Raw genomic sequence first — 13,493 nt, 5'->3', positions numbered from 1 at the left:
GTATACTGCCACCACTGCTCCTGTCACCACCAGTATACTGTCACCACTGCTCCTGTCACCACCAGTATACTGTCACCACTGCTCCTGTCACCACCAGTATACTGTCACTACTGCTCCTGTCACCACCAGTATACTGCCACCACTGCTCCTGTCACCACCAGTATACTGTCACCACTGCTCCTGTCACCACCAGTATACTGTCACCACTGCTCCTGTCACCACTAGTATACTGTCACCACTGCCCCTGTCACCACCACTGCTCCTGTCACCACCAGTATACTGTCACCACTGCCCCTGTCACCACCAGTATACTGTCACCACTGCTCCTGTCACCACCAGTATACTGTCACCACTGCTCCTGTCACCACCAGTATACTGTCACCACTGCCCCTGTCACCACCAGTATACTGCCACCACTGCCCCTGTCACCACCAGTATACTGCCACCACTGCTCCTGTCACCACCAGTATACTGTCACCACTGCTCCTGTCACCACCAGTATACTGTCACCACTGCTCCTGTCACCACCAGTATACTGTCACCACTGCCCCTGTCACCACCAGTATACTGTCACCACTGCTCCTGTCACCACAGTATACTGCCACCACTGCTCCTGTCACCACCAGTATACTGTCACCACCAGTATACTGTCACCACTGCTCCTGTCACCACCAGTATACTGTCACCACTGCTCCTGTCACCACCAGTATACTGTCACCACTGCCCCTGTCACCACCAGTATACTGCCACCACTGCTCCTGTCACCACCAGTATACTGTCACCACTGCTCCTGTCACCACCAGTATACTGTCACCACTGCTCCTGTCACCACCACTGCTCCTGTCACCACCAGTATACTGTCACCACTGCTCCTGTCACCACCAGTATACTGTCACCACTGCCCCTGTCACCACCAGTATACTGCCACCACTGCTCCTGTCACCACCAGTATACTGTCACCACTGCCCCTGTCACCACCACTGCTCCTGTCACCACCAGTATACTGTCACAACCAGTATACTGTCACCACCAGTATACTGTCACCACTGCCCTTGTCACCACCAGTATACTGTCACCACTGCTCCTGTCACCACCAGTATACTGTCACCACTGCTCCTGTCACCACCAGTATACTGTCACCACTGCCCCTGTCACCACCACTGCTCCTGTCACCACCAGTATACTGTCACCACTGCTCCTGTCACCACCAGTATACTGCCACCACTGCTCCTGTCACCACCAGTATACTGTCACCACTGCTCCTGTCACCACCAGTATACTGTCACCACTGCTCCTGTCACCACCAGTATACTGTCACCACTGCTCCTGTCACCACCAGTATACTGTCACCACTGCTCCTGTCACCACCAGTATACTGTCACCACTGCCCCTGTCACCACCACTGCTCCTGTCACCACCAGTATACTGTCACCACTGCTCCTGTCACCACCAGTATACTGCCACCACTGCTCCTGTCACCACCAGTATACTGTCACCACTGCCCCTGTCACCACCACTGCTCCTGTCACCACCAGTATACTGTCACCACTGCTCCTGTCACCACCAGTATACTGCCACCACTGCTCCTGTCACCACCAGTATACTGTCACCACTGCTCCTGTCACCACCAGTATACTGTCACCACTGCTACTGTCACCACTGCTCCAGTCACCACCAGTATACTGTCACCACTGCCCCTGTCACCACCAGTATACTGCCACCACTGCCCCTGTCACCACTGCTCCTGTCACCACCCAGTATACTGTCACCACTGCCCCTGTCACCACCACTGCTCCTGTCACCACCAGTATACTGTCACCACTGCTCCTGTCACCACTAGTATACTGTCACCACTGCTCCTGTCACCACCAGTATACTGCCACCACTGCTCCTGTCACCACCAGTATACTGTCACCACTGCTCCTGTCACCACCAGTATACTGTCACCACTGCCCCTGTCACCACCAGTATACTGCCACCACTGCTCCTGTCACCACCAGTATACTGTCACCACTGCTCCTGTCACCACCAGTATACTGTCACCACTGCTCCTGTCACCACTGCCCGTCACCACCAGTATACTGTCACCACCAGTATACTGTCACCACTGCCCGTCACCACCAGTATACTGCCACCACTGCTCCTGTCACCACCAGTATACTGCCACCACTGCTCCTGTCACCACCAGTATACTGTCACCACTGCTCCTGTCACCACAAGTATACTGTCACCACTGCTCCTGTCACCACCAGTATACTGTCACCACTGCTCCTGTCACCACCACTGCTCCTGTCACCACTGCTCCTGTCACCACCAGTATACTGCCACCACTAGTATACTGTCACCACTGCTCCTGTCACCACCAGTATACTGCCACCACTGCTCCTGTCACCACCAGTATACTGCCACCACTGCTCCTGTCACCACTAGTATACTGTCACCACTGCCCCTGTCACCACCAGTATACTGCCACCACTGCTCCTGTCACCACCAGTATACTGTCACCACTGCTCCTGTCACCACCAGTATACTGCCACCACTGCTCCTGTCACCACTGCCCCTGTCACCAAGAGTATACTGCCACCACTGCTCCTGTCACCACCAGTATACTGCCACCACTGCTCCTGTCACCACCAGTATACTGTCACCACTGCTCCTGTCACCACCAGTATACTGTCACCACTGCTCCTGTCACCACCAGTATACTGCCACCACTGCTCCTGTCACCACCAGTATACTGTCACCACTGCTCCTGTCACCACCAGTATACTGTCACCACTGCTCCTGTCACCACCAGTATACTGTCACCACTGCTCCTGTCACCACCAGTATACTGTCACCACTGCTCCTGTCACCACCAGTATACTGTCACCACTGCTCCTGTCACCACCAGTATACTGTCACCACCAGTATACTGTCACCACTGCTCCTGTCACCACCAGTATACTGTCACCACTGCTCCTGTCACCACCAGTATACTGTCACCACTGCTCCTGTCACCACCAGTATACTGTCACCACTGCTCCTGTCACCACCAGTATACTGTCACCACTGCTCCTGTCACCACCACTGCTCCTGTCACCACCAGTATACTGTCACCACTGCTCCTGTCACCACCAGTATACTGCCACCACTGCTCCTGTCACCACCAGTATACTGTCACCACTGCCCCTGTCACCACCAGTATACTGTCACCACTGCCCCTGTCACCACCAGTATACTGTCACCACTGCTCCTGTCACTACTGCCCCTGTCACCACCAGTATACTGCCACCACTGCTCCTGTCACCACCAGTATACTGTCACCACTGCTCCTGTCACCACCAGTATACTGTCACCACTGCTCCTGTCACCACCACTGCTCCTGTCACCACCAGTATACTGTCACCACTGCTCCTGTCACCACCAGTATACTGTCACCACTGCCCCTGTCACCACCAGTATACTGCCACCACTGCTCCTGTCACCACCAGTATACTGTCACCACTGCCCCTGTCACCACCACTGCTCCTGTCACCACCAGTATACTGTCACCACTGCTCCTGTCACCACCAGTATACTGTCACCACCAGTATACTGTCACCACTGCTCCTGTCACCACCAGTATACTGTCACCACTGCTCCTGTCACCACCAGTATACTGTCACCACTGCTCCTGTCACCACCAGTATACTGTCACCACCAGTATACTGTCACCACTGCTCCTGTCACCACCAGTATACTGTCACCACTGCTCCTGTCACCACCAGTATACTGTCACCACTGCTCCTGTCACCACCAGTATACTGCCACCACTGCTCCTGTCACCACCAGTATACTGTCACCACTGCTCCTGTCACCACCAGTATACTGCCACCACTGCTCCTGTCACCACCAGTATACTGTCACCACTGCTCCTGTCACCACCAGTATACTGTCACCACTGCTCCTGTCACCACCAGTATACTGTCACCACTGCTCCCGTCACCACCAGTATACTGTCACCACTGCTCCTGTCACCACCAGTATACTGTCACCACTGCTCCTGTCACCACCAGTATACTGTCACCACTGCCCCTGTCACCACCACTGCTCCTGTCACCACCAGTATACTGTCACCACTGCTCCTGTCACCACCAGTATACTGCCACCACTGCTCCTGTCACCACCAGTATACTGTCACCACTGCTCCTGTCACCACCAGTATACTGTCACCACTGCTCCTGTCACCACCAGTATACTGTCACCACTGCTCCTGTCACCACCAGTATACTGCCACCACTGCTCCTGTCACCACCAGTATACTGTCACCACTGCTCCTGTCACCACTGCTCCTGTCACCACCAGTATACTGCCACCACTGCTCCTGTCACCACCAGTATACTGTCACCACTGCTCCTGTCACCACCAGTATACTGTCACCACTGCCCCTGTCACCACCAGTATACTGCCACCACTGCTCCTGTCACCACCAGTATACTGTCACCACTGCTCCTGTCACCACCAGTATACTGTCACCACTGCTCCTGTCACCACCAGTATACTGTCACCACTGCTCCTGTCACCACCAGTATACTGTCACCACTGCCCGTCACCACCAGTATACTGTCACCACTGCTCCTGTCACCACCAGTATACTGTCACCACCAGTATACTGTCACCACTGCCCCTGTCACCACTGCTCCTGTCACCACCAGTATACTGTCACCACTGCCCGTCACCACCAGTATACTGTCACCACTGCTCCTGTCACCACCAGTATACTGTCACCACTGCTCCTGTCACCACCAGTATACTGCCACCACTGCCCCTGTCACCACTGCCCCTGTCACCACCAGTATACTGTCACCACTGCTCCTGTCACCACCAGTATACTGCCACCACTGCTCCTGTCACCACCAGTATACTGCCACCACTGCTCCTGTCACCACCAGTATACTGCCACCACTGCTCCTGTCACCACCAGTATACTGCCACCACTGCCCCTGTCACCACCAGTATACTGCCACCACTGCTCCTGTCACCACCAGTATACTGCCACCACTGCTCCTGTCACCACCAGTATACTGTCACCACTGCTCCTGTCACCACCAGTATACTGTCACCACTGCTCCTGTCACCACCAGTATACTGTCACCACTGCTCCTGTCACCACCAGTATACTGCCACCACTGCTCCTGTCACCACCAGTATACTGCCACCACTGCTCCTGTCACCACCAGTATACTGTCACCACTGCTCCTGTCACCACCAGTATACGGTCACCACTGCTCCTGTCACCACCAGTATACTGCCACCACTGCTCCTGTCACCACCAGTATACTGTCACCACTGCTCCTGTCACCACCAGTATACTGTCACCACTGCCCCTGTCACCACCAGTATACTGCCACCACTGCTCCTGTCACCACCAGTATACTGTCACCACTGCTCCTGTCACCACCAGTATACTGCCACCACTGCTCCTGTCACCACCAGTATACTGCCACCACTGCTCCTGTCACCACCAGTATACTGCCACCACTGCTCCTGTCACCACCAGTATACTGTCACCACTGCTCCTGTCACCACCAGTATACTGTCACCACTGCTCCTGTCACCACTGGTATACTGCCACCACTGCTCCTGTCACCACCAGTATACTGTCACCACTGCTCCTGTCACCACCAGTATACTGTCACCAGTGCCCGTCACCACCAGTATACTGTCACCACTGCTCCTGTCACCACCAGTATACTGTCACCACTGCTCCTGACACCACCAGTATACTGCCACCACTGCTCCTGTCACCACCAGTAGACTGCCACCACTGCCCCTGTCACCACCAGTATACTGTCACCACTGCTCCTGTCACCACCAGTATACTGCCACCACTGCTCCTGTCACCACCAGTATACTGCCACCACTGCTCCTGTCACCACCAGTATACTGCCACCACTGCTCCTGTCACCACCAGTATACTGCCACCACTGCTCCTGTCACCACCAGTATACTGCCACCACTGCTCCTGTCACCACCAGTATACTGTCACCACTGCTCCTGTCACCACCAGTATACTGTCACCACTGCCCGTCACCACCAGTATACTGTCACCACTGCTCCTGTCACCACCAGTATACTGTCACCACTGCCCGTCACCACCAGTATACTGCCACCACTGCTCCTGTCACCACCAGTATACTGTCACCACTGCTCCTGTCACCACCAGTATACTGTCACCACTGCCCCTGTCACCACCAGTATACTGCCACCACTGCTCCTGTCACCACCAGTATAGTCACCACTGCTCCTGTCACCACCAGTATACTGTCACCACTGCTCCTGTCACCACCAGTATACTGTCACCACTGCTCCTGTCACCACCACTGCTCCTGTCACCACCAGTATACTGCCACCACTGCTCCTGTCACCACCAGTATACTGCCACCACTGCTCCTGTCACCACCAGTATACTGTCACCACTGCTCCTGTCACCACCAGTATACTTCCACCACTGCTACTGTCACCACCAGTATACTGTCACCACTGCTCCTGTCACCACTGCTCCTGTCACCACCAGTATACTGTCACCACTGCTCCTGTCACCACCAGTATACTGCCACCACTGCTCCTGTCACCACCAGTATACTGTCACCACTGCCCCTGTCACCACCAGTATACTGTCACCACTGCTCCTGTCACCACTGCTCCTGTTACCACCAGTATACTGCCACCACTGCCCCTGTCACCACCAGTATACTGTCACCACTGCTCCTGTCACCAGTATACTGCCACCACTGCTCCTGTCACCACTGCTCCTGTCACCACCAGTATACTGCCACCACTGCTCCTGTCACCACCAGTATACTGCCACCACTGCCCCTGTCACCACCAGTATACTGTCACCACTGCTCCTGTCACCAGTATACTGCCACCACTGCTCCTGTCACCACTGCTCCTGTCACCACCAGTATACTGCCACCACTGCTCCTGTCACCACCAGTATACTGCCACCACTGCTCCTGTCACCACCAGTATACTGTCACCACTGCTCCTGTCACCACCAGTATACTGTCACCACTGCCCCTGTCACCACCAGTATACTGTCACCACTGCTCCTGTCACCACCAGTATACTGCCACCACTGCCCCTGTCACCACCAGTATACTGTCACCACTGCTCCTGTCACCAGTATACTGCCACCACTGCTCCTGTCACCACCAGTATACTGCCACCACTGCTCCTGTCACCACCAGTATACTGTCACCACTGCTCCTGTCACCACCAGTATACTGCCACCACTGCTACTGTCACCACCAGTATACTGTCACCACTGCTCCTGTCACCACCAGTATACTGTCACCACTGCTCCTGTCACCACCAGTATACTGCCACCACTGCTCCTGTCACCACCAGTATACTGCCACCACTGCCCCTGTCACCACCAGTATACTGTCACCACTGCTCCTGTCACCAGTATACTGCCACCACTGCTCCTGTCACCACCAGTATACTGTCACCACTGCTCCTGTCACCACCAGTATACTGTCACCACTGCTCCTGTCACCACCAGTATACTGTCACCACTGCTCCTGTCACCACCAGTATACTGCCACCACTGCTCCTGTCACCAGTATACTGCCACCACTGCTCCTGTCACCACCAGTATACTGCCACCACTGCTCCTGTCACCACCAGTATACTGTCACCACTGCCCCTGTCACCACCAGTATACTGTCACCACTGCTCCTGTCACCACTGCTCCTGTTACCACCAGTATACTGCCACCACTGCCCCTGTCACCACCAGTATACTGTCACCACTGCTCCTGTCACCAGTATACTGCCACCACTGCTCCTGTCACCACTGCTCCTGTCACCACCAGTATACTGCCACCACTGCTCCTGTCACCACCAGTATACTGCCACCACTGCCCCTGTCACCACCAGTATACTGTCACCACTGCTCCTGTCACCAGTATACTGCCACCACTGCTCCTGTCACCACTGCTCCTGTCACCACCAGTATACTGCCACCACTGCTCCTGTCACCACCACTATACTGCCACAACTGCTCCTGTCACCACCAGTATACTGTCACCACTGCTCCTGTCACCACCAGTATACTGTCACCACTGCCCCTGTCACCACCAGTATACTGTCACCACTGCTCCTGTCACCACCAGTATACTGCCACCACTGCCCCTGTCACCACCAGTATACTGTCACCACTGCTCCTGTCACCAGTATACTGCCACCACTGCTCCTGTCACCACCAGTATACTGCCACCACTGCTCCTGTCACCACCAGTATACTGTCACCACTGCTCCTGTCACCACCAGTATACTGCCACCACTGCTACTGTCACCACCAGTATACTGTCACCACTGCTCCTGTCACCACCAGTATACTGTCACCACTGCTCCTGTCACCACCAGTATACTGCCACCACTGCTCCTGTCACCACCAGTATACTGCCACCACTGCCCCTGTCACCACCAGTATACTGTCACCACTGCTCCTGTCACCAGTATACTGTCACCACTGCTCCTGTCACCACCAGTATACTTCCACCACTGCTACTGTCACCACCAGTATACTGTCACCACTGCCCCTGTCACCACCAGTATACTGTCACCACTGCTCCTGTCACCAGTATACTGTCACCACTGCTCCTGTCACCACCAGTATACTGCCACCACTGCTCCTGTCACCACCAGTATACTGCCACCACTGCTCCTGTCACCACCAGTATACTGCCACCACTGCTCCTGTCACCACCAGTATACTGTCACCACTGCCCCTGTCACCACCAGTATACTGTCACCACTGCTCCTGTCACCACCAGTATACTGCCACCACTGCTCCTGTCACCACCAGTATACTGTCACCACTGCTCCTGTCACCACCAGTATACTGCCACCACTGCTCCTGTCACCACCAGTATACTGCCACCACTGCTCCTGTCACCACTAGTATACTGTCACCACTGCTCCTGTCACCACCAGTATACTGTCACCACTGCTCCTGTCACCACCAGTATACTGTCACCACTGCTCCTGTCACCACCAGTATACTGCCACCACTGCTCCTGTCACCACCAGTATACTGCCACCACTGCTCCTGTCACCACCAGTATACTGTCACCACTGCTCCTGTCACCACTAGTATACTGTCACCACTGCTCCTGTCACCACCAGTATACTGCCACCACTGCTCCTGTCACCACCAGTATACTGCCACCACTGCTCCTGTCACCACCAGTATACTGTCACCACTGCTCCTGTCACCACTAGTATACTGTCACCACTGCTCCTGTCACCACCAGTATACTGCCACCACTGCTCCTGTCACCACCAGTATACTGCCACCACTGCTCCTGTCACCACTAGTATACTGTCACCACTGCTCCTGTCACCACCAGTATACTGTCACCACTGCTCCTGTCACCACCAGTATACTGTCACCACTGCTCCTGTCACCACCAGTATACTGTCACCACTGCTCCTGTCACCAGTATACTGCCACCACTGCTCCTGTCACCACCAGTATACTGCCACCACTGCTCCTGTCACCACCAGTATACTGTCACCACTGCTCCTGTCACCACCAGTATACTGTCACCACTGCTCCTGTCACCACCAGTATACTGTCACCACTGCTCCTGTCACCACCAGTATACTGCCACCACTGCTCCTGTCACCACCAGTATACTGCCACCACTGCCCCTGTCACCACCAGTATACTGTCACCACTGCTCCTGTCACCAGTATACTGCCACCACTGCTCCTGTCACCACCAGTATACTGTCACCACTGCTCCTGTCACCACCAGTATACTGTCACCACTGCTCCTGTCACCACCAGTATACTGCCACCACTGCTACTGTCACCACCAGTATACTGTCACCACTGCTCCTGTCACCACCAGTATACTGCCACCACTGCTCCTGTCACCAGTATACTGCCACCACTGCTCCTGTCACCACCAGTATACTGCCACCACTGCTCCTGTCACCACCAGTATACTGTCACCACTGCCCCTGTCACCACCAGTATACTGTCACCACTGCTCCTGTCACCACTGCTCCTGTTACCACCAGTATACTGCCACCACTGCCCCTGTCACCACCAGTATACTGTCACCACTGCTCCTGTCACCAGTATACTGCCACCACTGCTCCTGTCACCACTGCTCCTGTCACCACCAGTATACTGCCACCACTGCTCCTGTCACCACCAGTATACTGCCACCACTGCCCCTGTCACCACCAGTATACTGTCACCACTGCTCCTGTCACCAGTATACTGCCACCACTGCTCCTGTCACCACTGCTCCTGTCACCACCAGTATACTGCCACCACTGCTCCTGTCACCACCAGTATACTGCCACAACTGCTCCTGTCACCACCAGTATACTGTCACCACTGCTCCTGTCACCACCAGTATACTGTCACCACTGCCCCTGTCACCACCAGTATACTGTCACCACTGCTCCTGTCACCACCAGTATACTGCCACCACTGCCCCTGTCACCACCAGTATACTGTCACCACTGCTCCTGTCACCAGTATACTGCCACCACTGCTCCTGTCACCACCAGTATACTGCCACCACTGCTCCTGTCACCACCAGTATACTGTCACCACTGCTCCTGTCACCACCAGTATACTGCCACCACTGCTACTGTCACCACCAGTATACTGTCACCACTGCTCCTGTCACCACCAGTATACTGTCACCACTGCTCCTGTCACCACCAGTATACTGCCACCACTGCTCCTGTCACCACCAGTATACTGCCACCACTGCCCCTGTCACCACCAGTATACTGTCACCACTGCTCCTGTCACCAGTATACTGTCACCACTGCTCCTGTCACCACCAGTATACTTCCACCACTGCTACTGTCACCACCAGTATACTGTCACCACTGCCCCTGTCACCACCAGTATACTGTCACCACTGCTCCTGTCACCAGTATACTGTCACCACTGCTCCTGTCACCACCAGTATACTGCCACCACTGCTCCTGTCACCACCAGTATACTGCCACCACTGCTCCTGTCACCACCAGTATACTGCCACCACTGCTCCTGTCACCACCAGTATACTGCCACCACTGCTCCTGTCACCACCAGTATACTGTCACCACTGCCCCTGTCACCACCAGTATACTGTCACCACTGCTCCTGTCACCACCAGTATACTGCCACCACTGCTCCTGTCACCACCAGTATACTGTCACCACTGCTCCTGTCACCACCAGTATACTGCCACCACTGCTCCTGTCACCACTAGTATACTGTCACCACTGCTCCTGTCACCACCAGTATACTGTCACCACTGCTCCTGTCACCACCAGTATACTGTCACCACTGCCCCTGTCACCACCAGTATACTGCCACCACTGCTCCTGTCACCACCAGTATACTGCCACCACTGCTCCTGTCACCACCAGTATACTGTCACCACTGCTCCTGTCACCACTAGTATACTGTCACCACTGCTCCTGTCACCACCAGTATACTGCCACCACTGCTCCTGTCACCACCAGTATACTGCCACCACTGCTCCTGTCACCACCAGTATACTGTCACCACTGCCCCTGTCACCACCAGTATACTGTCACCACTGCTCCTGTCACCACCAGTATACTGCCACCACTGCTCCTGTCACCACCAGTATACTGCCACCACTGCTCCTGTCACCACCAGTATACTGTCACCACTGCTCCTGTCACCACTAGTATACTGTCACCACTGCTCCTGTCACCACCAGTATACTGCCACCACTGCTCCTGTCACCACCAGTATACTGCCACCACTGCTCCTGTCACCACCAGTATACTGTCACCACTGCCCCTGTCACCACCAGTATACTGTCACCACTGCTCCTGTCACCAGTATACTGCCACCACTGCTCCTGTCACCACCAGTATACTGTCACCACTGCTCCTGTCACCACTAGTATACTGTCACCACTGCTCCTGTCACCACCAGTATACTGCCACCACTGCTCCTGTCACCACCAGTATACTGCCACCACTGCTCCTGTCACCACTAGTATACTGTCACCACTGCTCCTGTCACCACCAGTATACTGCCACCACTGCTCCTGTCACCACCAGTATACTGTCACCACTGCTCCTGACACCACCAGTATACTGTCACCACTGCTCCTGTCACCACCAGTATACTGTCACCACTGCCCCTGTCACCACCACTGCTCCTGTCACCACCAGTATACTGTCACCACTGCTCCTGTCACCAGTATACTGCCACCACTGCTCCTGTCACCACCAGTATACTGCCACCACTGCTCCTGTCACCACCAGTATACTGCCACCACTGCTCCTGTCACCACCAGTATACTGTCACCACTGCTCCTGTCACCACCAGTATACTGTCACCACTGCTCCTGTCACCACCAGTATACTGTCACCACTGCTCCTGTCACCACCAGTATACTGTCACCACTGCTCCTGTCACCAGTATACTGCCACCACTGCTCCTGTCACCACCAGTATACTGCCACCACTGCTCCTGTCACCACCAGTATACTGTCACCACCATTTACTGCCACCACTCCTCTTGTGGCTGTTCCCGGTTCTATCCGGCTTCCCCCGGTCACCTGTCACGGAGCCGCTCGGTGATATAATCTTTCCCAGATTTTCTCTTCCCGCTGAACATTAGAATTGACCGGGGAGCCGCCATCACTGCTTGAATAGTTACCCCGCCCACACTTGTTGATCCCGCCCCTTATTAAGCCCAGACACGCCCTCTGATGTCGCTCTCGCCCACTACTAGATTACATAACCCCGCCCATACACTACTAGCACCGCCCACATATTGCTGGTATCTTTGTGGCTTCCGGCTCGTTGTTGTCTGCCCCGCCCAGTCTCCATAGTAACAAGGTCCGCCCCTCACTGCTCACTGTCACACCACTGCTAAGGATCGCGGCGCGTCGGAATGTAAACACTGGAAACGTAGAGCAGCCAATCACAAGGTAGGAATAGCCGTTGTGCGTCAGCAGTGGGTGTAGACAATTTCCTCACACGCTGTAATAACGGTCACTAAGGAAAAAGCGGGAAATACCTCAGAGCTGGAAGGCTATAAGCCGTGAGGGGCGATGTGGTCTGAGAGAAGGCTGAAGAGCAGGGCAAGCAGTGAGAGGTCCGGCACACGATGAAAAGTAAAACCGCACGGCTGTGTATTGTATCCCGGCAGAGAACGCTAGAGCAGGGACGGGGTGCAGAGAAGTCAGCTGCGGGCATTGTGGGGGTAGAGGACTCGGTACAGGGCAGGTGTGAGGAGATTGCCATGGCTGCTCATGACCTCCATCATTTCCTTCTAGTCATCCAAGAAGATTCATCACTGGAGACCAAAAATGAAGACTGTCCTCCGGTCGTCCAGCGGACATAAGTACAAAGGGCCAGAACATCAGCGTGTAGGGGAGCGGAACCTAAAAATGGGGCATGAGCTTGTCAGAGCCGTGTCAGGAGCCATCTTCAGCGCGGCACCCGCATATACAAC

The 13,493-nt window shown here is 54.7% G+C and overlaps 1 protein-coding gene across 1 annotated transcript in view; it reads right to left on the bottom strand.

Moving 5' to 3' along the window:
- Nucleotides 1–12,707, bottom strand: part of LOC142727831 (phosphomevalonate kinase-like) — a 33,990-nt gene extending 21,283 nt beyond the window's left edge. The window contains exon 1 of the mRNA XM_075849057.1: nucleotides 12,592–12,707. Within this exon, the coding sequence (XP_075705172.1) occupies nucleotides 12,592–12,674 (83 nt within the window). The 5' untranslated portion in view covers nucleotides 12,675–12,707. The remainder of the gene's footprint in view (nucleotides 1–12,591) is intronic.
- Nucleotides 12,708–13,493: the final 786 nt, after the last annotated feature.

The sequence above is a fragment of the Rhinoderma darwinii genome, unplaced genomic scaffold (genome assembly GCF_050947455.1).
Source record: "Rhinoderma darwinii isolate aRhiDar2 unplaced genomic scaffold, aRhiDar2.hap1 Scaffold_651, whole genome shotgun sequence".
NCBI classification, from domain to species: Eukaryota; Metazoa; Chordata; class Amphibia; order Anura; family Rhinodermatidae; genus Rhinoderma; species Rhinoderma darwinii.
Note: the sequence above shows the minus strand (reverse complement) of the source record. Positions and strands in the feature narration are given on the sequence as shown.